The following is a 25,787-nucleotide window of genomic DNA, read 5'->3' on the forward strand; positions in this document are numbered from 1 at the left end:
TATTACAAATGAAAAGCAGTATTAATGTTATTTACAACGACGTTTAAAGTTGTTTTAGTTGTAGCACGCTAAAGACCTATGTTTTTTTATTTCGATCCCCCCCACTCATTTAATGGTACTACCCCAATGTTAGCAGTTCGGATGTACCATGTAATTGATTTGATTGATCGGTAAAGAGATAAATGATACCGTTTTACTAATAATGACTAATACTACTAATTCGATACTACTAATAATGATATCAATGTGTCCAGCGTGGTGTGCAATCTTAACCAGTCTGAGTGTTACACATATCTTTCAACGAGCGCAGTTGCTAGGGGCAGACTGTTGTTCTGGTGCCGCGGCGACCCCTATCGTCCGGACACGCATTACACATCAGCTGTTGAACTGGGTACCATTTGATACACTGGATGGAGGCGTTGTAACATTATGCGCCACCGCGATGGACTACCTCCGTCAATGAAAGTCGGAATTCGGGATTATGAGACAACTGTAAAACAGAGACTAGTTTGTCTGTTTCTATTTAATTACATATATAATCTACAAGTGGGACTAGAGCGTGGTCTTTTTAAATCATATGGCGTCTGGATGCAGCCGAGAAGCTGCATCGAGGTTTCTAACGGAGCGGGGAGGGAGCGTGAAAAACGAGGATTCGCTTGAACATTTTCGGCCAGGTCTGTCGAATGATCCTCCTGATACAGCGCTGGTCAGCGAGCTATTTCAGATGAACCTGGACAACGCGGCCCTCGTGAATCGGGACGATGGGACCAGTTCCGCATGCTTGGGAAAGGGAGACGCTCATTCTGTGTGTTCCGGACCGAAAACTGTTGGCGAATACGATGGCAATGAGATCGCTGATCGGGACCTCCATGATATAGGCCGGGACAGTGATCGTGCCCGTGTGTTTGCGAAGCATCACCTGGAGCACGGCCTCGGCCCATCGCCAAGTGACGACTTAAATGAGAATCTTAGATCTAAGCGCAGATTTCCGAAATGTGCAGAAAAGACCGCAAACGATGCCGCAGAACAGGAAATATCAGCTGTCCCAGCTTGCGGAATCGACGCAGGGAAAGGGGAGGGAGCTGGTTCTCACGCTTCTTTACTGGAAACCTCTAGCGCGGCTCGGGATGGTGATGGTGCCCGCACAAGTTCTTTACTTAGTGTTACTCTCGCGGAGGAGTTGCCGGACATGGGGAATAAAAGCTCAAAGAAACCCACCAGCATTAAAAGGAAAAGTTCGGATAGTCGTGATTCCGGCGGGATCTCAGTTCCTCAGATCGCCGTGGTCGCGGCGTCTCCTTTACCCCAGAAAACCGGCGTGACGGTTTCCCACTTACCCGAAAATCGAAGAGAAGATCAAAGCGCCATGAGAGTCTCTAATAAAACCAACTACCGGCATAATCTTGGCAGTGAACTGCAGCGTGCCGAAAGTGCGCTGGGAGTTGACTTGAGACCGTCCGCAGAAACGAAAGCGGAGGACGGTGAGTCCTGCTTGTCCAAGGGCGCGCCGCTGCGGCTCAGTAAACTGCGACGGTCAAAGCGATCGCGGCGCGGTTCTCTGACCAGTGGCCCCTTCGCAGACTGCACCGATGAAGGCCAGTCTGATTCACGCAGCTTAAGCGGGAGTGACAGCAACACGCCGCGGAGCGGCCGTAAGAACTTTCTCCAGCTTATGATAAACAGCTCGCCGCAGGTTCGACGGAGCCTGGCGCAGAGGAACACTCCCCACCTTGGGGCCAGAGATGCGGTGCGGGGCGACGGTGACCCTGGTGACGACGAGAGTGGCTCGGTGGCTCTGGACCCCTTGGAGCACCAATGGATGATGTGTGCGTCCGATGGAGAGTGGGACAGCCTTCACCTGCTGCTTTTACAGGACCCTAACCTTGTGAACAAGAAGGACTTTGTAACCGGGTTCACTTGCTTCCACTGGGCAGCCAAGCTGGGACGGCAAGAGCTACTATCTCTACTGGTGAACTTCGGCAAACAGAATGCTATCCCAGTGAACATCAATGCCCGCTCTAGCGCCGGATACACGCCTTTACACCTGGCCACTATACACAACCACCCAGAGGTGGTCAAATTTCTTGTGGGAGCGTGTGAGGCTAACGTGGAGGCCAGGGACTATAGCGGCAGGATGGCGTGGCAGTATGTCTCACGCACTGCATCCAAGAACATGTATGATATTCTGGGGGGAATGCCAGGCTTCTGGTCTGTGAGTGGAGAGGGCGGAGCCAGTTGCAGGGCAGCGGCAAAAGTTCTCCCCTATAACCTGGTGACTTTTGGGCCATTCAGTTGCCTGAATGAGCAAGTGTGCGATGGCGATGATTTAGAGAAGCCAAAATTAGTAAGCAGGAAGGCTTCTTTGAAATCGCGGTTACCCAAGATCCGGGTCAGGTCCAGGATAGTCCACAGCACTTCATTCAGAGACCCGGAGGAAGTGAGAGCATCAGCCCGGAGCATTGTGAGGTCAAGACCCAAATCAAACATCTTTGGGTGAAGTCATAGCCTTTCCATAAAAAAAAAAACAGATACGGATATACAAGATGACATGACCACCTCTCAAACATAAGTGGGGAAAAAATAATTGTGAATACATAGATGCAAATTTTTAAGTAGTGCCAAGATAGACAAATTTGTCATTTTTATATGAATGTTTGTTTTTTTCTAAGCGTAGAGCCAAGTTCTTGCATTGGGAGAAGATTATCCAAGGTTGTAATGCAATAATTACAACAGCTGTGAAATTTGTACTCAAAGTAAATTATTAGTGAAGCTATTTCAGGAATTAAGCATTGTTAAGCCTTTTTCTACTGCTTTCTGTAATGTCCTGGTCTGTCCCTTATCGAGGAAATACATTAATACATGTAGCTTATAGTTACAGTGCCAATTACATGGTTTACCTGCTAAATTAGGTGTTACTAGCTTTTTCGACACAGCTGTGACGTTCAGCACTCTGGTTTGGCATTTTGTCCTGTTTAGGATAGCTGGAGACCAATATGAACTGTGTACTCCGATAACATGATGCTGCCATAGCATTTCTTTGTCACACCAGGCATAAGTATCCTGTTAACAGGACTCCTGGGTCTTTTCGCATGAAGTCTTTTTTGATGTTTTGCTTAGTAATGCTTCATACAATACTTGTACTTTACTGGCTTTGTAGTTAGTGTTGCTGACAGTGTGGTCAGCGTGGTTTTAAGCAAATGCCTGAGGAATGTGCTTTCCTTAATTCTCTCTGTAAAATGACCAGCTCTGATGGATAGAAGTATCGTTCTGACACACAGGTATTGTCAGTTATCGGAGAAATCAAGCATTCTTCATACGAGTTCAGTCATAGACAAGCTAACGATTACAGCAAAATCAAACCCCTCATTTGCAGGGTACCTGTGTAACTACACTGCTGCCTTAACTTTTAAATGATTGTAGTACTGAACAACAAATAGCTTTTTGCACCATAAGTAGTTTATGCACATACCTGTGCTAAAGGTATGTGCCACTGCCACACCTCAGTGCAACTGGAACAAGATGTATGCAGCAGGAATTCTTGGTGCGGACGGGGCTGCACAGTGCAGTTTAAAACACAGAGCGATCTGTCAGCAGAGTGTTTCAAATATCTGTCATGTTTTGAAACGCCGCAGTTCCCATGATGCCAGTCTGACGTGCAGCCTAGCAGGCTGGGCAGACAGACTGATGGAAGCAGGTTAAGGCTTACAGCTGTCCAAAGACGCAAGATCCTTTGGTGGAAGATGAACAGATGGGGAGAGAGGTGCCATCCATACCAGCATACACTATCACACATTCCGGGGTGGGGGGGTTGTACTTATGTTGAGTGTGTCCTTAACCTGATCTCCCGTGCCTTGTGGTAACTCCGCTCTGTCTCAGCCAGTGAAGCATTTCCTTATACCATAACCTGAATGTTTAGCAGAAGTGCGCTTGTGGCTGGTTTACAAGATGGTCCACAAAAATAAGAAGTGCATTAGAGAAATGTTTTCCCTGTTACACACTGTGTCATATTTGGTTGTGTTGACGCTTGTCTCTCCAGTCATTGCATGTTTCAAAAAGCTCAGTAGTTTGAGTAATTGTTTCATTTTGTCCGCTTTAGGTAATACTGGTACAGTCCTTCTCAAATAGTGAGGAGCGATGCCAGGGGGGGGCGCGTGTGACCCCGGGGAACATGCTATTTTTTGGCGCAGAGAGTAGGGGGTTTTTGCACCGAACAAGAGCACACAGCACAGAGCAGGAAGTGCAGTGAACAAACCCTTAAAAGACACCATGGAAAAATATTTAACAGGGATGAAAAGAAAGGCGGAGAGAGACGGAGATAATGAGACAAACGTAAGTCTCCCGAAAGCTAAGACGAGGAAATATGACGAAGCGTATTTAACACTTGGCTTCACTGTGACTACAGTGGGAGACGAGGAAAGACTGGTATGTTTACTGTGTCTAAAAATGTTGGCAGCGGACAGCGTGAAGCCAAATAAATTAAGGCGTCGTTTAAGAAATTACACCCCAATCACGCTGATAAGCCGCTTGAGTTTTTTAAGCAAAAACGTGCTGAATATTGCCAACAATCGTCTTACTTTGTGAGTGATACTTCAGTAAACCAACGAGCCCTGTTAGCATCATATAAACTGGAGTACCAAATTACTCCCCCCACACCATAGCAAAGGAGCTGATACTACCTGCAGCATTAGATATGGTCTCTGTCATGCTGGATGATGCAAATGCTGCAAAAATAAAAACTAAAAAATATCCCTCTGTTTTATAGACAAATGATACTATTTACAGTCGCGGCGGAGAGTTGGGGGCGAAATGTTTACTTCTTCTTAGTGGGGGCGTAACAGAAAATAATTGAGAAGCACTGTACTAGTGACTGTAAATAAGTCTTGGGCTACATTACTGTATATGCGGAGGTTTTTATGTTTTTATATAACTGGTCACTTTCATGGGTTAATACTTATTTCTTATAAGTTTGTCAAAGTGTTTTCTTTGTGTCTGTTCTGAGTTCTGTTGCACTACATGTGTGGGTTTTGGAGGCTTTTCTGCTAAACCATAAGCAATGTCCAAATGATTAAGTCTAAACCATCAGCTGGAAGTTGCACTTGCTTGTAAATGGCAGAGTGCCATTTTATTACTTTAACTGGAGTATGTTCTCTGTGTTAAATGTACTGTTGTGTGTACCAGTTGCAGTCTACTGCCCTTAGATTGACTGGGGTTTTCCTTACCTTTTTGCTTAGGTTATGAGAATATCTGTAACCCTACTGGAACATTTTGGTTGTCCTGTTTCAGGTTTTGATTACAAGAATGACTGTTAATTAAAAATGCAGTTGCTTTGTCAGCGTGACATGCTAGCCATGTTCAGTTTGATTCATTTCATGTATGTATGAATGATTTCCATGGTGATGCAGCAGTACTTTTACAGTCGCTCATATCCAGGTACCTTCGAGTCAGCTTCTGGAAACCATAGTGATGGGATTCCTGTAGAACACCCTGTCTTCTTTTACAGCTCGCCTGCCTGAGTTATGGTGAGAACACACCCAAAGGGACTCATGAATCGCACAAGCCGATCTGGCTGCCTCGCGACTGACACTCACTCGGCGGGGAGAGCATGCCTGCATCGTCCTCCAAGGAGCCATAACTGTTTTATTAGCCGGGTTCAAAGTAGATGCAGATTCAGTTCTCTAATATTGAAGATCTGTGAGCATTTGTTGCAGTAATCAGACTTAAAGATAAACTACTGCCCTGTGTATAACTATCTCTTACTGGAGTGTTTCAAAGGCTTATATCAGCCTATAACTGGCCATTTCATCCCCTTTGAACATGGTGTCCCAATGGTATTCACACTTGAGCTAACACTAACTATGGCAGTGGAGTTCTGTTTGTACTCACGATGAATGATGGCCATTTGAATAGATTTCTTTATATTCTACACCGCAAATTAATTAGGGAAAACCCCGTATCTGACTGACCTATTAATACTCATTAAATCGCAAGCTGGTTTCCAGCATCGCCTTGAGTGTCACAAACTGAATACGGATTAAGCTTACACAATTTCACTGTTATTCATACAAATGTGCCAGCGGCGATTTCCTGCGAAGATCTACATATCCGCATTATTTCACGGCACGGTAATAAACCTGCCTTGCAGGATTTGTCGCAACGAAAGGGATGCAATGTTTTAGCGTCCGGCTTTAAGCCTTGAGTTAGACCGCTATAAAATTCTGTGATGAGGGAGAGACAAAACGGTTGGGTGGCTGGGGTTTCCCATTGGCTGGAAGCCAAGACGGAGAATAAACAAGTGGGGGGGGAGTGGTGTGGGCACACTGTCAATGTGGCTTTCAGTGAAAAGAAGCCTCACTTTTCACTGCTTGGCACGGTGGAGCTGGCCTCTGCTGTATCTCACAGTGCATCATCTACCATGACATCATCTTGGTGGAATAATGAAATATGGGGTGGTGTGGGGCTCAACAGTTCAGGAATCTTTTCCTGCAAATACAAGGCTGTTTGGGGCCTTAATCCTAACTTCTACGTAGGAAATGGATACTTGCTGTCCTCTGGCTTTTCTCATTTGTACATGGCTTTGGAGAAATGCATCTGCTAAATGAATGCAAATACGTCATATCTAACTAAATTGTTTCTATTTTATTCATCTAAAATCCCACCCGGGGTGTGCCTTGTTTTGCGGCCTGTGTTTATTCGGATGAGCTGTGTTGAATAGAAGGTTATGGATGAATAATTTCTAGATGACATTCCATAGTTATTTATTTCCGGGAGTGCATCATTCTGATTGCTTGGATCATGTTTTGTATCCTGAAATATGGCATACTTTTGCATTGAACATGGAATGGGAAGACAGTGTGTTCAGGAGCTTGATGTCGGTACATATTCAAAGTGTGGCTTGAGGCAAACATTCAAAGGCGCCACACGGGGCCCCTTGAAATAGCGGACTGATTAAGATAAGTGCCAAATGCTAAATGAGCGAAAGACAGAAGCTGGAGGTTTTCTTGCTCCCCAGGGATGACTAATGTCAGCATACATTATGCCCAGAGATGTCTAAAAACAAATCTAAAGATGAGGTTGTGGGAGATTATAGCAAATGAAAAGTACACTGTAAAAACGACACCATACTCCACAAATCAGAAGCTTAGTAAAGTATATAATTATTTTTATCAAATGTAAAATCTAGGATAATCACAATAAAACTGAAGTCTTGATACCTGTTGCTTTGTGAAACTGCTTGCTGGTAACCAAAACAGAGGCTGAAGATTACAATAGAGATCTTAGTTTGAACACGCCTCAGCCTTCAGACTAGGTACAGCTTTCAGTGCGTGTTTTGACTTGTTGTTACTTCTATATCTTCAACCTGGTGAATGGCAAAGACAACAGACAGCCAATTTCATGTGAAACAGTGCAGGTTGGGAGTGGCATGAGTTTGGGGAAAGAATGTGGGATTAATGACTTCCTTCTTGGCTTTTCACAAGAGAACTACCGTACCTGTGAGCCGAAACACCATACCCCACCCAGTGTTTCCTAAAACGGCCTGGTTCATGATGTCACATAAACTGGAACTTACAGCTCAACAGGAAAAAATGGGCTGATCAGTCATATCCTTCAGGCCAGGCCTGGGGCGCTTGTATACACAGGTTTTCCCAGTCTGACGCCCAGGGGCCTCTACTAAAGGGGGGTGGGCACAACCAGCCTTCTTTATCCATCCATTCATTCATTCATCTATCCATACATCTTCTGTACTTGCCTTATTAAGGGTCATGGGGGTTCAGAGCTTATTCTGGAAGCTATGGGTGAAAGGGGGGAATTACACAGCACAGGGCACCATACATATTAAAAATACTTCAATACAAATGTTAAAATACAAATGTATTTGAACCAACATTGTCAAGTGAGAATTAATATCTTGGGGGCGGCATGCTGGCACAGTGGTTAGCACTGTTGCCTCACACCTCTGGGACCCGGGCTCGAGTCTCCACCTGGCTCACATGTGTGTGGAGTTTGCATGTTCTCCCCATGTCGTCGTGGGGTTTCCTCTGGGTACTCCGGTTTCCCCCCACAGTCCAAAGACATGCTGAGGCTAATTGGAGTTGCTAAATTGCCCGTAGGTGTGCATGTGTGAGAGTGAATGGTGTGTGAGTGTGCCCTGTGATGGGCTGGTCCCCCATCCTGGGTTGTTCCCTGCCTCGTGCCCATTGCTTCCAGGATAGGCTCCAGACCCCTTGCGACCCAGTAGGATAAGCGGTTTGGAAAATGGATAGATGAATTCATATTTTATTGTTGCCTCAGGGTTTGTTAAATACAGGGCAGGTGTTTTGATAAGAAAGACCAAAGGCACTTTCAGTGACATAAGTCACAATACATGTTGCTGAAAATATGGCAATTAAGATCTGGGGTCTCATGTATAAACGGTACTTACGCACTAAAATGTTGTGTACGTCCGTTTCCACGCTCACGTCGAGATGTATAAAAACAAAACTTGGCATACCGCTTCGCACATTCTCACGGCAGCTCCACCATGGCGTACGCAGGTTTCTGCTCCTGGTCACTGTCACTGCGTTTTTTTTCCCTCTAATCCTATGTTATATGATGTTGCCAAATAATTCTGCCTCTGGTTAGATTTGTTGTGATTGTGCAATAAATCTCTCCTAAGGGTTATATAATTTAACGTAAATTATAGTCAAAATATCTAAATGTATTTCAAATGTACATCAAGTTTAAAATGCAAATGTATTTGAAGTGGCATTGTCAAGTGAGAATTAGTATTTTATATGAACATATGCAGGTAGCTCAGGAAAAATAATTTATTTGAGCACAATTATTATTGTTACCTTTTAATCTTTATTTTTTAGTAGCACATTCTGTTTTAGAATACCTTGGAACATGAACTTAATTCGTTCCAGAAGGCTGGTGGAGTTGCGATTTCGTCGAGGTCGAGGTAAATTCATTTTATCCGTTCCAGACTCCCCAAATGTTAGGCTATTTAAATGTATCTAGCTACTTACCTAATTTTTAAAAGCATTAACAATCAATATAAAACAAATACACGCATGAAAAAGCACACACGCAATGGCAGTAAACATAAAATAAATGACAATCCCATACCACCTTCAGGTCTCGCTATAATTTCCTTTTTAAGTTCTAAAGTTACTCTCACTACTTTCCTCTTTGGTTTGCTGCTACCACTGCATTTCTTGGGGGGGGGGGGGGGGGGGGCATAATTACTGTATCACTAAATGTATATAAAGCACAAAAAAATCCCTGTAGGTCCGTTTGCCTTTGTGTCCGCCATTCAGAGACGCGTCTCTGTCTGTTTAGGTTTCAGCAGGTCTGTTTTGTTTTGTTAGTCTTGTTGCGGTTAGATTTTTCTTGACCAATCGGTTCGAGGTCCGAATTGGCCAACTTAAGAGGCTTAAAAATTCTAATGTTCTACTGTATTTCATGTATTTGTGTACTTTCTTAATGTTTAAATTTACTTTGTTTGCATTGTGTGCACTGTCTGTCTACATTGTCCGTTTGGCAGTACAGACTTATGCATTTGTCTCTGCATTACGTTCTTGCTGCGTTATGCGCCAGAATTGTCCCCTGGGATCAATAAAGAGAATCTAATCTTAAAAACTGAATCTGAGGAGAAAATGGAGAAGTGATGTTCACGTTTTCGCTCCAAGATGGCGCCAGAGTAACAGTAAAACAGCAAGACTTCCGATGGCATATCGGTGGTATTTCTACGTCACCGGAAGACCATTTTGGGGGGACTTCCCGTGTCCGTCCCTTTCGATAGCAGTGAAGAAACTCGACTGCTAGCTAGCTATATATTTTTAGCCGCTACACATCATTCAAAGTACACCATAATCGGACAGCTGAACAGAAAGGTTCGTGTTTATCGCATGCGGCTAATCTGCAATGGCACTGCAAGTTAGTCAATTAACCATGCAGATAAACTAGATAGTTAGCTGATGGGACAGTCAACTTGGGTCCTGTGTGGTAATTGGGCCGGACGGCTCGTCCACGGGTATTTCTTTCCTTGCAACATAAAGGTACCCGCCGGGCACATGTTCTGCGGTTTCGGGTTATAATAATAATAATGTAAAGTTACGTAAATCATATATATATAAATACCACGATTTATTTCAAACGAAAAATGTATATCGTCAACAAAAGTTAATTTCTCGAATTTACGTAAACTGACTCCGTGACGCGAAGAACGCTTTAGATGTGCGAAATATCGCGAGACGATAATTTTCTGCGCTATATCAGGTATCTGTTACTTGAATACAAATATGTTTCCAGGGAAAAGCATTTGCGGCGACAGCAGCAGTAAAGCTGTGTGTTAACGCGTTCATGCCACTCCGGTTTGACATTGACCTCAAGCTTATTTTTACCCCCCCCCCCCCCCCCCCCCCCCAGATTGCACCTTCGTGTTGTAGTCATGACAACCACCATCGTACACGACACAACAGAGGCAGTAAAACTTTGCCCTCTGTATTGCCTTTACCTAAAACCTATTGCCAAAATGGTGGTCAGTGTGGCCCTCCCACAGCTGAAGCAGCCGGGGAAATCTATCTCCAACTGGGAGGTGATGGAACGCTTGAAAGCTATGGTGCATCCGGACCAGTTTTCAGCTCTGCGTATCTCCAAGAGCACCATGGAGTTCATCCGCTTTGAAGGTGAAGTGGAGAACAAGGGCATGGTTAAGACCTTATTGTCCAAGCTTGACAGCAAGAGCATCAAATTGAGTGGTTTCACAGACATCCTGAAAATACGAGCTGCTGAGAACAAGGTGGACTTCCCCACCCGACACGACTGGGATGCCTTCTTCCGAGACGCCAAGGACATGAATGAGACGCTACCCGGGGAACGGCCGGACACTATCCACCTGGAAGGGATGCCATGCAAGTGGTTTGCCCAGAAGGATGCAGGAGCCGATAAACCCTCTGAGAGCATTCTCCGTGCCGTGTTTGAAGGCTTTGGGAAGATACGTAATGTGGACATCCCCATGCTGGATCCCTACCGGGAGGAGATGATGGACAAGAACTTCCACACCTTCACCTTTGGTGGGCACTTGAACTTTGAGGCTTATGTGCAGTACCAGGAGTATGCGGGTTTTGTCAAAGCCATGGACTCACTGAGGGGCATGAAGCTGATGTACAAAGGGGAGGACGGCAAGGCTGTGGCCTGTAACGTCAAGGTCAGGCCCCTTTTTCACCTCTCTTCTAGTTTCTAGTCGCTACAAGGAAAGAATGGGTCAGTGGGTGAAGTTATTGGCTTATCAATAAATGTTTAATTGTACTCCTTGAAGGCTGTCAGAGATGATAGGGGGTTAACAGTTGTTAAACACAGGAGGTATGCATGTCAATGCCAGTGTATGTGTGTATGTGCCTGGCCAGCAGGAGACAGCAGAGGATTTTTTTTCAGACCTGCATGAATTTCTGTAAAACCGCCTGTTTGATCCTTTGATTGAGCTGTGTGGGTATTCAGCAGCTATTGTCAGTCAATTTATTGTTCACTGCCCTCAAAAATCTGAAATCTGCCCCCCCCCCTACACACACAGGTGACATTTGACACAACCAAACACCTGAGTGACTTGGCACTGAAGAAGAGGCAGCTGGAGAGGCAGAAGCTGCAGGAGCTGGAGAAGCAGAGGGAGGAGCAGAAGCGAAGGGAGAGGCAGGAGGAAGAGAGACGCCGGGAGGAGGAACGGTACGTGAGAGGAGTGAAGGGTGTGTGAGGCAAAGTGGGGAGTGCATGCAATGAATGGGAGCTCTCGCTGGTTACTGACGGGACCCCAATGTCTGCTCGCAGGAAACAGCGGGAGCAGGAGGAGGAGGAGAAGGAGCGTAAGCGGGAGGAGAAACTGCGCAAGCGGGAGCAGAAGAAGAAGCGGGAGACTCAGAAGAAGGTAAAGAAGCAGCAGGTGGAGGAGCAGAAGAAGCTGCACCTGAAGATCGCCATGGAGGAGCGGAAACTGCTTCTGGCCCAGCGCAACCTAGAGTCCATCCGGCTCATCGCTGAACTGCTGAGCAGGGCCAAGGTGAGAGCAGTGCATTCTGGGTGACAGCAAAGCATTAGGTTGGACAGTCCTGCCTTTTGCCTTTCATAACCTCGTATTCTGTACAAGCTCACAGTGAGCCCATCCCCTGAAGCACAGGGTAGGGAACGTGCTGGTTGGGATGCTGTTGTTGCCAGTCCTGTAGCCTGACAGATACATTTTATGGTAGTTCTTGAGGTACTCTTTGTCACCTTAGGAGTTCTTACTCCCCTGTGTTGGTCACTCCCATCCCTCATGGCAGGCTCTGAAGCAGCAACAGCGGGAGAAAGAGGAGGCGGAGCTTGCCCGTAAGCAGAAGGAAGAGCTTGCAAGGCTGCAGCAGCTGGAGGAGAGGCGGCGACTCCAGGAGGCCGAGTTGCGCCGTGTGGAGGAGGAGAAGGCCCGGGCCCTAGAGCTGCAGCGCAAGGAGAGGGAGCTGCGGGAGAGGCTGCTGGGAAACCTCCTGAAGAATAGTGTCTGCTCTGAGAGGCAGCAGGAGGAGCCCGAGCTCCCCGCCTCGGGCACAGAACCGGCAGCTGGGCCACAGCTCAATGGCCTCGCACATAGCGGGGGAGGACAGAGCCCTGCTAGAGTTTCTGTGCCCAGAGAGGATGGGCTGTCCCAGGGAAGCAGGCCACAACGGGAGTGTAGCCAGGAAGACGGCCACGAGCGCAGACGAGGACGCAGCCAGGAAAGGCAGCGCAGCCGAAGTAGACAGGAAAGCAGTCGCAAGGGCAGTCATGGTAGGCGAGAACATAGCAGTGACAGCAGCCGGAGCAGACAGGGGCACAGTCGTGAAAGCAGCCGGAACAGACGTGACTACAGGCGGGAGTATAGTCGCGAAAGTGGCCACAGACGGAGGGAATGCAGCCGGAGCAGATGGGAGCGCAGTCGCGAAAGTAGCCATAGACGGAGGGAACGCAGCCGGAGCAGACGTGAGCACAGCCGTGGAAGCAGCCATAGGCGGCGGGAACGCAGCCGGCACAGACGTGAGCGCAGTCGCAGACGGCGAGGGCGCAGTCACAGCAGATCGGGAAGCAGTTGTAGGCGAAGTGGGTCTTCCGGGTCCGACAGCAGTCTGGGTCGCAGGAGGTCCAGCAGGGAGCGCAGGCATCGTGGAGGTCGCAGGGACAGTAGGGGGCGTAGCAGAGCAGACCACCACCGGCGTGCCAGCTAAGGGCACGGCGCTCCGCCTGCCTGCCTGCCATCACCCGGGGTCCGCACCCAGAAACTGTGTACTTCTCCTTCCCAGTTTTCTCACCAGAAACGTTTAGCTGATGTATTGGCTGCTGCCACAATGCAATAATAATTTGTTACATTGCCGTTATGAAACCTTGAGGGGATTTTTTGCCATTTTGAAAAACAAATTGCACTCTTTCAGCCCCGAGATTAGGAAAGGTGTATCTGATACCTGGCCAGCTGTCCAGCTCACAGTGTCTTTACTCTTCTCAGAAGGACCAAAATGTCTCAATCATTTTCACGCAGTACTCTGTACAGGCTGAATTTGTGTTTTGATTCTTTAGTTCTGTACAACTATAGAGGAGTCAGTGTTACGGTATTAGAGATGCAGTAATCAATTAATAGACACATGTATTCTGCAGTACTTTTGTTTCTGAATGTCTTTTGCAAACGTCTAAAAGAGCCGAAGTTATCTCACCAAGTTAACTGAGGACAAAGCCTTAAAATGAAATGCATGTCTTGAGTTTTTTCCTGATGCGTTATGGTGGAAATTCCCCTTCCTCCTTCCAGTTCCATTGTTTCTTTAATTTTGGTAACTATAGGCAGAATAACATGGCTGTGAGTGTTTTAACATGCCATTAATATTTTCTTCTTGTTTTTATTTTATCAGATGACCTCACATTATTAATTTTAGTTACTGCAAAGATTGAATTTAATGCTCCTTTTTTGGATCTTGAGGTCCAGACCCATCAGAATCGTGCTGCTGGATCTGTGCTCCGGTTTCATATGTGTGATTTCACTGGTTTGAATGCGCACAGTGTACGATGTTTTTGTTTTGTTGAAATTAAAAAGATATTTAAAGGAGTCTCTGTAACGCAACATTTGTTTAGAATTTCTGACAGATTCTGCTGCAACCAAGGGAAATAATTAAAACATTCCGGGAGTTAATTCATCACATTGATCTGTTGCCAATTCACATCCCTCCCAGCAAGTATTTCATTTAAACACGTATTGATTGTCTCATATTTAAGACTGTTACAGTGGCAGGAAAAAGTATGGAATTACCTCGTTTCTTCATTCATGGGCCATTCCAAGAGCTAGATTTTCATTTTTGCAGCCATTCCGTAGTAAATTTACACTTATGTTTCGGTTCATTGTTTTGCAATTTTTTTTAGACCGCAGTGGCTCCTTCCATGGTGCCCTGCCATGGACACCGTGCCTATTTAATGTTTCGCGTGTGGAGGATTCCTTAACAGAGATGTCATCCAGTCCCAATGATTCTTTCAAGTCTTTAGCTGTTACTCTAGAGTGCTTTTTACCATCCTGTGTTTTGCCTTTGGAGTAATTTTAACCGAGTTCACACTTCTAAGGAGTATAGCCACAGTAATAAATCATCTCCATTTATAGACCATTATTAGTATTTACATTTAGTATTTCTAACTGTACTCATGAATATCTAATCTTTGAGTTTAGCTTGTAACCATTTCCAAGTTTGTGAAAACAGCAAATCTTGATCACAGATCTGTTTTGTTCTTCTGTTTGCTAACTCCAGACTCCATTTAAATTTTAAGTCATTAGCCCAGCCCTTCACATGCTTACTACTTTAAATGTTTGATGTATTCCATATGCATAAGTACAATAAAATAATTTGTGTACAATTAGCTAAAATAGATAGAAGCTGGTGGTAGAGTTTTTCCTTGTAGTCCCTGTGGTTGGAGTCTACAAGAGGATTTGCAAGACTAATCTGCTCACCTGCTGTTTTCACCAGTGTTGTGAGCAACTGATTTACAGTAAGTGGCAGCAGGAATCATAAACTTCAGCTATGAATACGCTGGTCTGCACGGCTACATTGGCATTATCTATGGCAGCACTTCTACCATCCAGAAGGACGTCCCAGTTTTCTCCTGTCACCTTTCTACTTTCACTCAATCTTACTAGTTCTAACCCAGAGTCTGGGTGTTTTCCATATGGAACAGGATGACTATACTGATTGGACAGGGCACTGAAGTAGCAGGGGAGAACTTAGGATACCTTGAACCCGAGCAACTCCCATCACCCCACCAGCTAATCTACTAATCTGATTAAAGTCTCTGCTTTCGCTGCTGTGCTTAGTAAAACACCACATTTCGCAGCGGTACGCAGGACCATCACATCGGAAAAGCAGACAAGCAGGAAAGATGAGTGCTCTGCACGAAGCGCAATACCCCCAGAGGATACTGGACTACATGGAAGGCTTCCTCATTTCCAAGGTGACCCGGCCCTGTGCCTGATCTCGTTAATAGCCATAGAGAGATCCAATTGATCGCTGGTCCAGTGGTAGTTCCCTGTATGACCATCTATGGTCTTTGTACATGGATAACAGGAAGATGGTGCTGTCTGTATACGTCAGTTGCTGTTTGGAAAGAAGGGCTTTAAGTGATATCAGAAGCCAGGGCTAAAAGCTTTGAGTGATTAATGAAGAAGCACAGAGAGGTGGACACTATTTCTCAGCTATGTCTGTTTCAGGAGGATGAAAACAGATTTATTTGTTGCCCCTGCAGCAAAGCTTCTGGATTCCTAATGTTTTTGTTTGTTGCATTTTTACTGAGTCTGCACAGATTGTACAGAAGTCAAGTCATGTACTGTATTATCTCAACTGCAATTCATATGATAAATAAGTGGAAACAAACTGATGCTTGCGCATTGTTATTAAAAAATTGTGTGGTACCAGGGAAGGTCACATAATACACTGGGGGGTGTAACTGCATGCTGTCATCCACACAGACGCTGTTCACTTCCTGCGAGCTGGGCGTCTTTGACTTCCTCCTGGCCTCTCGCCGCCCCCTGTCGGCCGCAGAGGTTGCCGAGGGCCTGGGCACTAGTCGGGATGGGATGGAGCGTCTGCTTTCGGCCTGCGTGGGCCTGCAGCTCCTCACCGCCCACCACAGCCATGCAGACGGTGTGCAACTGAAGAGACATTAGATGATTGGTCCCCAACAGCGGGACTGGTGCTAAGTGTGTCTTAAGGCTATCAGCACTCAGTGTGCTGCTATGCCATCAATACGTAGCTTAGCATAGCCAGTGCTATGGTGATGAGATGGTGTGATTACCCCACATTGGTCCTTCTCAGTCTTGTACAGCAACACAGAGATGTCGAGGATGTACCTGACCAAGTGCAGCCCGCGATCCCTGTATCACTCGATACTGTACAGTTCCAGCACCCTCTACCTTTGCTGGAATTATCTGACTGATGCTGTCAGGTTAGTCACCTTCTCCCTTTTTCAAGATATTTGCATTGGGGGATAAATCATGACTCATGGATTATATTTGCTAATATGGTAACTGTGTTGACGTCACTGCACATCAGCTGTGAATATACACATCACAATAACACAGATTTATAGAATACTACAGCTGTAAAAATGCAGAATTCTATGGATTAGTTGTGAACAAACAATATTACAGATTAGCTGTGAGCACACAGAATTTTATAGATTTACAGATTAACTGTGAATATGCAAAATATTACAAGGTTACAGATTAGCTGTGAATATTCAGAATATCACAGCATTACAGATTAGCTGTGAATATGCAGAATATCACAGCATTACAGATTAGCTGTGAATATGCAGAATATCACAGCATCACAGATTAGCCATGAATGACCTTTTGCTTAAAGTACAGCTGAAATACACCACAATCCCCCCTAAAAATGATGCAGATTCTTGCCTGTTGTTGCTGAGCACCAGAATGCCTTTCTGCTATTCCCTGCTATCCCCAGGGAGGGCAGGAACCAGCACGAGAGAGCCTTCGGTGTCAGCTCTGGGGACCTTTTTGGGGCTGTTTACAGGTGAGATGCCCCCTTCCTCACCGCCAGAGCAGCATTAACATACCTCTTTGCCTCTTTTCCCTGGGGGGTATGGATCTGTCAGCTCCAGCCTCGACCCCCCCGCCCCCCACTTCCCGCCAGTCGGTTGAGTGATCACAATGCACTTCTCTCCCCAGGTGGGATCCGTAAGCCATTCACGGTAACTACACAAGCTTCCTCTCCTGGGGGCTCATGGCACTCTGCTCTGGTGCCCCCCCTCCCTCCATTAGGTCTGAAGCTTGGCCCTCCAGTAAGGCCTTGTTTCTGAAAAATTTTCCCCCTTCAGTGTGGGTAGGGGTCCAAACCAACCCCAAATCAGAAGCCCTGTACACAGATTTAAATACACCGACAACTATGATTAAAGAAATTTATCTTATTAGTCATTAGTCATTTTTTTAAACACCCAACATATGACAGACGGGGGCAAACATGTGATATACTGTCTGTCTGTGCTTATTCCAAGCACTTTCAAATATTTTCAAATAAAGCAATGTCATGCCATCCTGACCAAACGAACAGCGATATGACACTGAAGAACACACTACAGATTGTTAGGAATTAAATTTACATATTAATCATCCTCAATGTTTACAGAGTGCAGCTCATTAACACAGTAGAAGTACTAGAAATGTTAAAAAAAAGTTAAATTGTTGTTCTCTGCTTAACATCCTTGCATAATTTAGAAAAGTGGCTGCTGACTGACAAGTAAATATTACTTCAAGGTTATTTTCTGTTTATAATAATAACTGTTATCAGTTTAGAGAGGTGTTCGTGATTATGCTGGTTATATGGCCACCTGAAGGTAAGAAAATGACCATGTGCCGCTTCTACCCTGGTCCATGTGACTCATGGAAATTCCCCCTGTGGAGTTCTTGCACCCCCCAGGAATCCCTGCCTCCCCGGAGATCCACCGCTATGATCCTGGATATGTCAGCACACTGAGCTCAGATCACTATGGCAGGCCTGCATTTCACTCCCGTAACGCAGGAGTCCCCTTATGTCCCCCTGTCACACCCAAGCAGCTCCAAATAGCTACAAAGTGTTTGAAGTCTGCATGCGCACCGAGTCAGAGTGTTTCTGGGTAATTACTGTTAAACGTGAACAGGGTTTGGGGCACAGTGGTGGCTCAGGTGGCAGCACTTACCTGCACGGCTCTGGCTTATATTCACACTGCGGGCTGCAGTGCTGTGAGTGTGTGGAGCTTGCGTGTGCTTTCCGCATCTCCTCTGCTTACATTGTTATTCTCCTAGTTCAGGAACCTGCAGTCTATGAACTGGTGTACCTGATTATATGTGCCCTGTAATGGAATGACTTTCCATCCAGGATGCCCCCTGTCCGTGTTTTCTGGTTCACCGTGATCCTGTACTTAATCAGCAGTGACAGATGATGGATGGATTAGTAAAGTCTGAATTTGAAAAGCCATCAGTATAGTAGTTATGATGAAGAAAGGAATGAAGTTGTAATTCTTGATGATGACACTGGGTTTCAGGTCAGATGAAGAGACGCTCAGCTTCATGCAGCTGATGAACTCCATCTGGAATATCTGCGGTGAAGATATCGTCATGGCCTTTGACCTATCACCATTTAAGACCATATATGACCTTGGGGGTAAGTAGCTGAGGCTGTGATTTAAGTTTGAGCCGTCATTTTCTGATTATGATTACCAACCATTGACTGTAGAACAACGTCAGATACCTTGGGTGACCACAGTGGTCCCATTGGTCTTTTAAGCAGCTCAGGTCCAAAGAAGCATGTGATTGGCTGGTTCAGTCTGGGCAATGAGGCCCACATCAGAGGAGCGATCATCAGCCTGAGTGCTGCTGTCTGACAGGTCTGGCACGTCCTACTGAATATGAGCAGGTCTAGGGAGTGGAGAAAATTGGGCTGAAAATGGTCTGTCATAGTGCAAGTCTGACAGGGCAGCTTGTGGGTGATGCTGGTTTTCTATTAGTTACTGGAAAACAACTGCAGAAATATTGGGAGTGGTCAAGAGTGTTTTAATGTTATCTAATTATTCTAAATGTATGTCATTTTGTTATAAAAAAAATGAAAAGATGATTTTACTTTTTATTATGTATCTTTACCCCCGTGACCCTGTACTACAACCAAGGGCATAAGTTTGGGTTGAGCACTGGGTCGGGGGGTTGCAACCTCTCCATTCCCCCCATAATTTACACCCATGACTACATCCTATCTAATGAACATACTGAGTTAAGTGCTTCGGGGGGGGGGGGGGCATAAGCTATCATTAGTGTCACAGGCAGGGCTGACGATGCATGTCCCCAGCACCAGACATCCCTGGAACCCTTGTGCTCCCTACATGACCTCTGATGCCCCTTAGTGCCACATATCTTCTGATGCCTAAAGGGACTGATTAATTCTCCCATACCATGAAATAGGAATGGCTCATACATCTTTATTAATTTATCCTGAATCAATACACTCTTCGCACTTTAAACAGATCCCATCAAGAATGATCTCTCTAATCAATGACTCACTTAAGTGGAGAAGCCAAATTTAAAAAATTCTCATTAAGTGCTGCTGGAAGTCAGAGAAAGACTCTCGAATCTCCACGCATGACTATGACTCCCACATCACATCAGCCAATCAGAGGGGGGAAACAATATGTTATCTTGTGTCCTCCTTCAAAAATCATTCATTTCAGCATTTAGCTGCCTTCAGTCAGTAAGATTAATTGTACATAATGTATCACCAGGCCTCATTATTTACATACATTTCAGTCGAGGGTAACATGAATACTGCCTTCGTGGGCAGTAATTAAAGAATTATATCTCTTGGGAACCACAAAAAGATGGCTTACCTGCTTCATGGGGGCCTGAGCACTTTGGGTGGACCATCTGGGGTTATCTTGGAAGGCTTCCTGATTTCACATGGGTGGAATCCCAAATATGTAAGGAATTGAATATATTATCACGCTATGAGAGCACTTGTGGATTTGAGGTGTAAGGAGTATGCGCCTCCACCAGATGGAGCTGTGTCATCACGCTGAGCCTCTCGCAGACGGCAACTTGGCCTGTCGAGCAAGACCCCTGCCTGCAAGACCTGATGGAGCTTTGTGGTCGGTGGCAGGTCTCGTCCCACTCCCCTTGCGTCATGGTATGGGGTGACAGACAGTCTGTCATTAGTGTTCCATCTGGAGACAGAAAAGCACATAATCTCGCCATAGTCTCAGCAGATCTAGAGTGCACTGTGGTGTGAGAATAGGCTTTAAAATAGGCCTCTCAGTGCAGCCTCGCGCCCCAGCCCACCCCCCAGAGCCTTACTGTCACCCATCTTTATTAATTAGTAGGCAGTTCCCATCTTTTCACTCCCTGTTTGTGCAAAGGCATCCTGTTGAAACTTCTACCAGAGTCTGAGGGCTGAAGTCCACCTCTCTCCAGCAGGTGGCATAGCGATTAAGGAATTAAACATTCTACAGTGTGTGCTGTTATCGTGCCCTTGAGCAAGGTTGAGCAAGTTTCATTATAAAGGGGACAGTGGGTTGTCAAAGTTGGCAACAGCCGTGAGACCCAAGACGATGGCCGAGGTCCCCCCCTTTCTAGGCAGCGACTGACAGGCTGGGACTGAGAAAATTGGGGCTGGGGGGGACTGTCAGCAGGCGGTTGAGCTCCCCCCATGAAACGATTTGTCAGGGCTTCCCCTGACAAGACCGAGCAGTGGGGTCAGCCTGAGTTTGGCTGCTTTAGTGGGCAGCATCATTTCTTCCTTGGTTGGAGATTCGATTCCCCTCTACATCCTGTGTGTGTGTGGAGTTTGCGTGTTACCCCCGTGCTGTGCAGGGTTATTATGGCTACTCTGTGTTCCAATTGGCATCTTTAAATTGTTAGCTGGTGCTTCACTACTGTCCCAAGGTCCAATCAAAGGTTCTATATTGAGCACCTTTACAGTGTGCCCACAAGAAGGAGAGCCCTTTACTTACATAAGTAGTTCTGTACTATGGATCATGTGACTCGGTCTGCTTGTTGATCTGCAGTGCTGGTGGGGACCCCCTCGTGATCAGTCCCCCATGCCTCTGCCCTTCCAGGCTGCAGTGGAGCCCTGGCACGGCGGTGTGTGACAGCTTACCCTGGCTGCTGTGTCACCATCTTTGACCTCCCCAAGGTGGTCCGAATGTCCCGGGAACATTTCATATCCCAGGAGAACGAAGGGATCTTGTTTTTCGAAGGTACCTGCTTTACCACTCACCCCCTGCCCCCCACCCCCCACCCCCCCCAGTGACTGACGCTGACATAGATTTATGAGTTTTCACGGGCCCTGGAGGTTTCCTGGATGGGGAGGATGCATCAGGCCATCACTGCAACCGCAGGCCGACAGCTGCACAGTCTGTTTATCAGAGTCATAACATGTGGCATTTTCACTTTCTGCGTGCATCGGCCTCGCTTAATATGGCTTGAAGGCTCAAAGCATCAACATAATTCATACCCCCTCCACCCCCAGGCTTCTGGAAGGTGACAGGGATAGGACCCTGCGCCACTGTCATCGTGTGTCACTACAGACACCAAGCGGGCCTTTGCCTGCCACTCGCCGATTACGCCGCTCACATAAATGCCGTGAAAGTGTCCTTTGTGAAAAGGCACAAGCACTGCAGCAGAAAGGGAGGAGCTGCAGGGGCTGTTTAGTGTGGGGCCTTTACTGTACATCTCTTGCTCTGAGTTTGTTCCTGTGAAAAAACGGAATCCCTGAAATGATGCTGGCCAGTGTTAATAATGTACAGCTTTTGGAATGGAACCATATTTAATGTTTTTGTGGGGGTGTCATGCTGATTTAATAGCCTTCATGAGGGTGAGTATGGTTCCAAGGAACTACGTAGAACTAAAAATTTCAAATTTATTGCCATTAAGGGTGAGAATTTGTTTTAAATTGCATTTATCTTTGCTTAAATGTTTCAATCATTATGTGTTTCAATTATTATATTGGTGTCTGGTAGTTTAATCACAGATCCATCTCCCATAATCACTAATCCAGTGCAGGGTCACATTGAAATATGGAGCCCATTACAGGAAACACAGGGAATAACCCATCCTACCTGAGAGCGTGAAAACCCACACAACCACAAGGGGGCATGCAAACGCCCCACAGAGCCAGGGGGTGGGACCTCAACCTTTAACACTACTATGGGTATAAGTCCATCCACATATTTTAATCTGCAGTGATCTTCACTGCCCTACAAAGACAGAACACAGTTACTTACCTGACACTGTAATGGAGAAAAAGGACTTGTATATATGTATATAGTTTCTGGAATTTTCACACAGTTGTCTTCAAAGCCAAGCATAGCTGAACTAAGATAGTCTGAGCTAAAAACGGAGATAAAAGTGACTTGGTTTTGGTCATAAATCTGTTTTGATAAAAATGTGCACTTACCGTGTTTTGCCTTAGTACGAGCATACTGTACAGTTTGCCATGTTGGTTTTGAGAATGCTGCACACAGCCCTGACCACATCAGAAAAGTGGCGTCCTGTACCTAGTCTGATCCCTGTCCATGTAGGGGACTTCTTCCGAGACCCGCTTCCTGAAGCTGACCTGTACATCCTAGCCCGGATCTTGCATGATTGGACGGACTCACGGAGCCTGGAGCTGCTGACTAAGGTCTACCAGCGCTGCAGAACTGGTATTCCCCCCTCATCCCGATCGAAATTGAGCTCAGAGGCTGTGATTCCCGCCCCATGTCAGCTGGATGCCCTGAGGCTAGTGTGTGACCCCTGCAAACACCGCCTTGGGCCCTGAAGTGATACATATTTTGCCGCAAGCAACATTCCCCCCGCTCCTCTCCCCCAAAACATTTCTGATATATTACTAATGTATAAAATCAATGAGTAAGCTCTCTCAAAGGGACAGGGCTGCAAGCTGATTGGCCCTCCAGAGTGCCCCCTCTCCTGTTACTCAAATAGAGCCAAATTCAAGATATATTATTGGTTAATGATATGATTGGCCCCTCTGTATGAATTATGGTCTCTTATGCCACAAAACCTTGAAAAATTCTAGAACTGCCCCTGCTCTCGAATGAGCCGATTCTGGACCTACTCTTTGACTGTAAGGGGTAAGTAAGTCTGGTCATGGAGACCCATTTGTATCTGTTTTTGAATGAACGGTGAGAACTTCAGGGTCCCTCCAGTAAGGCTGCAGTGTGCCTGTTAATCACTCTCATCCTTACTGATGAAACTTCTACCTCAGTCCCGAGCACCAGCCCTGCTTCTGCAGCACGTTAATGGCCTCGACCGCCTTGCCCTCTTTACAGAAAAAGGAGGCAGCTGCCTAGGTTGCCCCAGAGCAGCTCCTTTAAAAAGATGTGTATTAAATAAGCATGAGCTCCAGCCACCCTGGTGTAAACTGCACCCAGAGGCAGACCCTGACCATGTAAACAAAGAGCTCTGACATTGCTCTGACCTTGCAGCCTCAGCTGCAGAGCTGTGCTCTTCTACTTGGCAGAACCACTCAGGATTATTGCTTCTCTTCAGCGCAGGATATGTGTCCTGCCTCCGTTTCCCCAAATTACAGTGCCGTGATATTTTGAGGTTTGATATTTTTCTGGTTCTGTTGTAAAATGATGAATCACATGCCGCTACGCATTTAAACCGGACATGAGGGTCGTTAATCAGAGCCTCAGAGTTGGCAGCGCAGACAAACGAGACGAACTTGGCGGGTCTTTGCCGGTTCTGTTTGCACAGGCTGCCGTCTCCGCTCAGACCTGGCTGGTCTGCGCAGACTCCTTGTTTGTCCCTTCATTGCACTGAGTATGTGTAGACCAGATAAGTCAGTCAGCTCTGCACTGTGCATCATTTTGACAGAGATCGCTGGCGTTTCAGCCTCACAGACGTCACCATTGTTGTAACTGGAATAGCACTGGGCCAGTTTGTCTTAGTGAAGGTGATCAAACCCCCCCAATAAGTTTCAGTGAGCTGGTCGCAGCCCCCGCCAATGAGTGTGCTGGGGAGAGCTGTCAGATGCACAGTGCAGATTTATTTATTTTTTCCTGGGAAGCATCAGGCTCACTCAGCCTTATCATTGAATGCGGGGGCCTTGCAGCTGGAGTCACGCTCCCCCCACTCTGCATCTGCTTCTGGGTCGCCGTGTCGTGCGGCACTTAGGCTGACCCTGCACATTTGGACCTGTACCATTGTCGCAAGACAGCGGTGATACCGTCCACAATTTATTTTAAAGGACCACTGTGATTTACAAGATTTATTAATCGTAAGTGATCGATGCCCAAATTATGATTGTGGCAGGCAGGTGTAGAGCCAGCATGATAACCTGCAATAAACAGTAAAATGTCAAAACTTTCAGCAGAAAAAGATTACAGACCACGATGTGTGTCATGAATCCGTTTATAACGCTGGATCACACTGACCCTTGAGGGCTTCCGTTTGCCAAAAATCCTTAATTATGCCAATAGATCAGCTACCAGGCTCAATTCACCCAGGTGACCACATCAGTCACGCAGGACTAATGATTTCTGAGAACCGTGGGTAATCTCCAAGGTGCCTGACCTATCAAGATGGCTGACAGACACCTGCTTTTCACTTGCCACTGTGTTCTGTGGCCAGGTGGGGGCGTGTTGCTGGTGGAAGCGCTCCTGCATGAGGACAATAGCGGCCCGGTAACTGCGCAGCTGTACTCCCTCAACATGCTGGTGCAGACGGAGGGCAGGGAGAGGAAGACGTCGGAGTACGCAGCCCTCCTCACCGCTGCGGGCTTTGCCAGCATCCAGGTCCGGAGGACTGGCAAGATCTACGATGCCATCCTGGCCACAAAGTGACTCCCAGCTCAGAACCTCAAATTGTGATAAGCTGCTTTGGTCTTTTAAAATGGCTTCTCTACATATAGAGCCCTTTGTAAGGCTATGTAGGATGATACTCATTAAACGCCTTGTGCTGTGTTTGACTTGATTGTTCTGAGCTCTAGGCAGGTACAGTAATGCTGTGACCAGTCTCATTCTTCCTGAAATAAAGGTCAAGCAGATCACTGTATTACCCTGTTTTGGCCACTTGGGAGACAGGGCAGTGCTGGGGCCCTATTTTCCACTGGCACACAGTGCAACACAAAGTGGTTTTGCTAGTTTCGTACCAGCGCATCACTTGTTTTCCTGTCATATGCGTCAAAATAGCAAGTGATTTTGTGCCTGTTTTCTGTGACCTTCTGTTTTCCCCCATCTTCTGACATCATTATTCTACTTTTGGCACTGTGGTGATGCCAGAAAACAGGGACACACTCGCTGCTACCTCATCCCACGCCTGCTTCACCTGAAAAGGCTTCGGTGCAACAGTGCTGCTCTTGCATGATATGCTCATACTTTTTCACCTCCGTTTCCTCGGGTGAAAAGCGATCTGGCTTGCTAGGCAAATGCACCATTTAATAGCAATCCATAGTATATCACGTGCCGCTTTCTTTTAAAGGTGAGGTGATTAGTTTATTGCTTGTTATACCCAAAACACACCTCTGAATAATTAAGAGAGTTAGGACAACCTTTTTTCACTGTACGCTGGGGCAAAGTCTGCTTTTTCCACAATCAAAAAAGTGAAATGGACTTGGACACGCCATAAATGTAAGTTACGTTTTGCGCTTTATGCTGGATCATGAAAACAGAGCCCCTGGTTTCCATTGCAGGATAATAGTATCTATTGGGCTTTGCAGCTGAACCCAGCAAGATATCAAAACGTGTCTAATAGTGTAGTGCTGCATGAAGCAACCATCCACCCATTTATGTCTCATTTC

The 25,787-nt window shown here is 46.2% G+C and overlaps 3 protein-coding genes across 4 annotated transcripts; all 3 read left to right on the forward strand.

The window, feature by feature from the left end:
- Nucleotides 1-169: 169 nt before the first annotated feature.
- Nucleotides 170-2,905, forward strand: sowahca (sosondowah ankyrin repeat domain family Ca). Its single transcript, XM_049025310.1, has one exon. It carries the CDS (start codon nucleotides 578-580, stop codon nucleotides 2,495-2,497), a length of 1,920 nt encoding a protein of 639 aa, XP_048881267.1. The 5' UTR covers nucleotides 170-577; the 3' UTR covers nucleotides 2,498-2,905.
- Nucleotides 2,906-9,675: 6,770 nt separating this feature from the next.
- On the forward strand, nucleotides 9,676-14,071 carry akap17a (A kinase (PRKA) anchor protein 17A). Of its 2 annotated transcripts, none has more exons than XM_049024968.1 (5): nucleotides 9,676-10,037; nucleotides 10,408-11,188; nucleotides 11,552-11,700; nucleotides 11,803-12,031; nucleotides 12,291-14,071. In XM_049024968.1, exons 2-5 carry the CDS (start codon nucleotides 10,430-10,432, stop codon nucleotides 13,203-13,205), a joined length of 2,052 nt encoding a protein of 683 aa, XP_048880925.1. In that variant the 5' UTR covers nucleotides 9,676-10,037; nucleotides 10,408-10,429; the 3' UTR covers nucleotides 13,206-14,071. The 2 variants fall into 2 exon arrangements, with proteins under 2 accessions (XP_048880925.1, XP_048880841.1); XM_049024884.1 differs by having other exon boundaries at nucleotides 9,677-9,872.
- Nucleotides 14,072-15,210: 1,139 nt separating this feature from the next.
- asmt (acetylserotonin O-methyltransferase) lies at nucleotides 15,211-24,831 on the forward strand. Its single transcript, XM_049028859.1, has 8 exons — nucleotides 15,211-15,456; nucleotides 15,971-16,145; nucleotides 16,317-16,446; nucleotides 16,968-17,036; nucleotides 18,544-18,662; nucleotides 21,100-21,240; nucleotides 22,564-22,686; nucleotides 24,620-24,831. The coding sequence occupies exons 1-8, from the start codon at nucleotides 15,385-15,387 to the stop codon at nucleotides 24,829-24,831; spliced, it is 1,041 nt and encodes a 346-aa protein (XP_048884816.1). The 5' UTR covers nucleotides 15,211-15,384.
- Nucleotides 24,832-25,787: the final 956 nt, after the last annotated feature.

Source organism: Brienomyrus brachyistius, chromosome 1 (genome assembly GCF_023856365.1).
Source record: "Brienomyrus brachyistius isolate T26 chromosome 1, BBRACH_0.4, whole genome shotgun sequence".
In the NCBI taxonomy this organism is placed as follows: domain Eukaryota; kingdom Metazoa; phylum Chordata; class Actinopteri; order Osteoglossiformes; family Mormyridae; genus Brienomyrus; species Brienomyrus brachyistius.

Bases quoted from the DNA above. Each gene is read 5' to 3' on its own strand.
- sowahca (XM_049025310.1), top strand. From the start codon at position 578: ATGGCGTCTGGATGCAGCCGAGAAGCTGCATCGAGGTTTCTAACGGAG.
- akap17a (XM_049024968.1), top strand. From the start codon at position 10,430: ATGACAACCACCATCGTACACGACACAACAGAGGCAGTAAAACTTTGC. The intron at 11,189-11,551 runs GTCAGGCCCCTT...CTACACACACAG, and splicing joins CTGTGGCCTGTAACGTCAAG to GTGACATTTGACACAACCAA. The intron at 12,032-12,290 runs GTGAGAGCAGTG...CCCTCATGGCAG, and splicing joins AACTGCTGAGCAGGGCCAAG to GCTCTGAAGCAGCAACAGCG.
- asmt (XM_049028859.1), top strand. From the start codon at position 15,385: ATGAGTGCTCTGCACGAAGCGCAATACCCCCAGAGGATACTGGACTAC. The intron at 16,447-16,967 runs GTTAGTCACCTT...TGCTATCCCCAG, and splicing joins TATCTGACTGATGCTGTCAG to GGAGGGCAGGAACCAGCACG. The intron at 21,241-22,563 runs GTACCTGCTTTA...CTGTCCATGTAG, and splicing joins AGGGATCTTGTTTTTCGAAG to GGGACTTCTTCCGAGACCCG.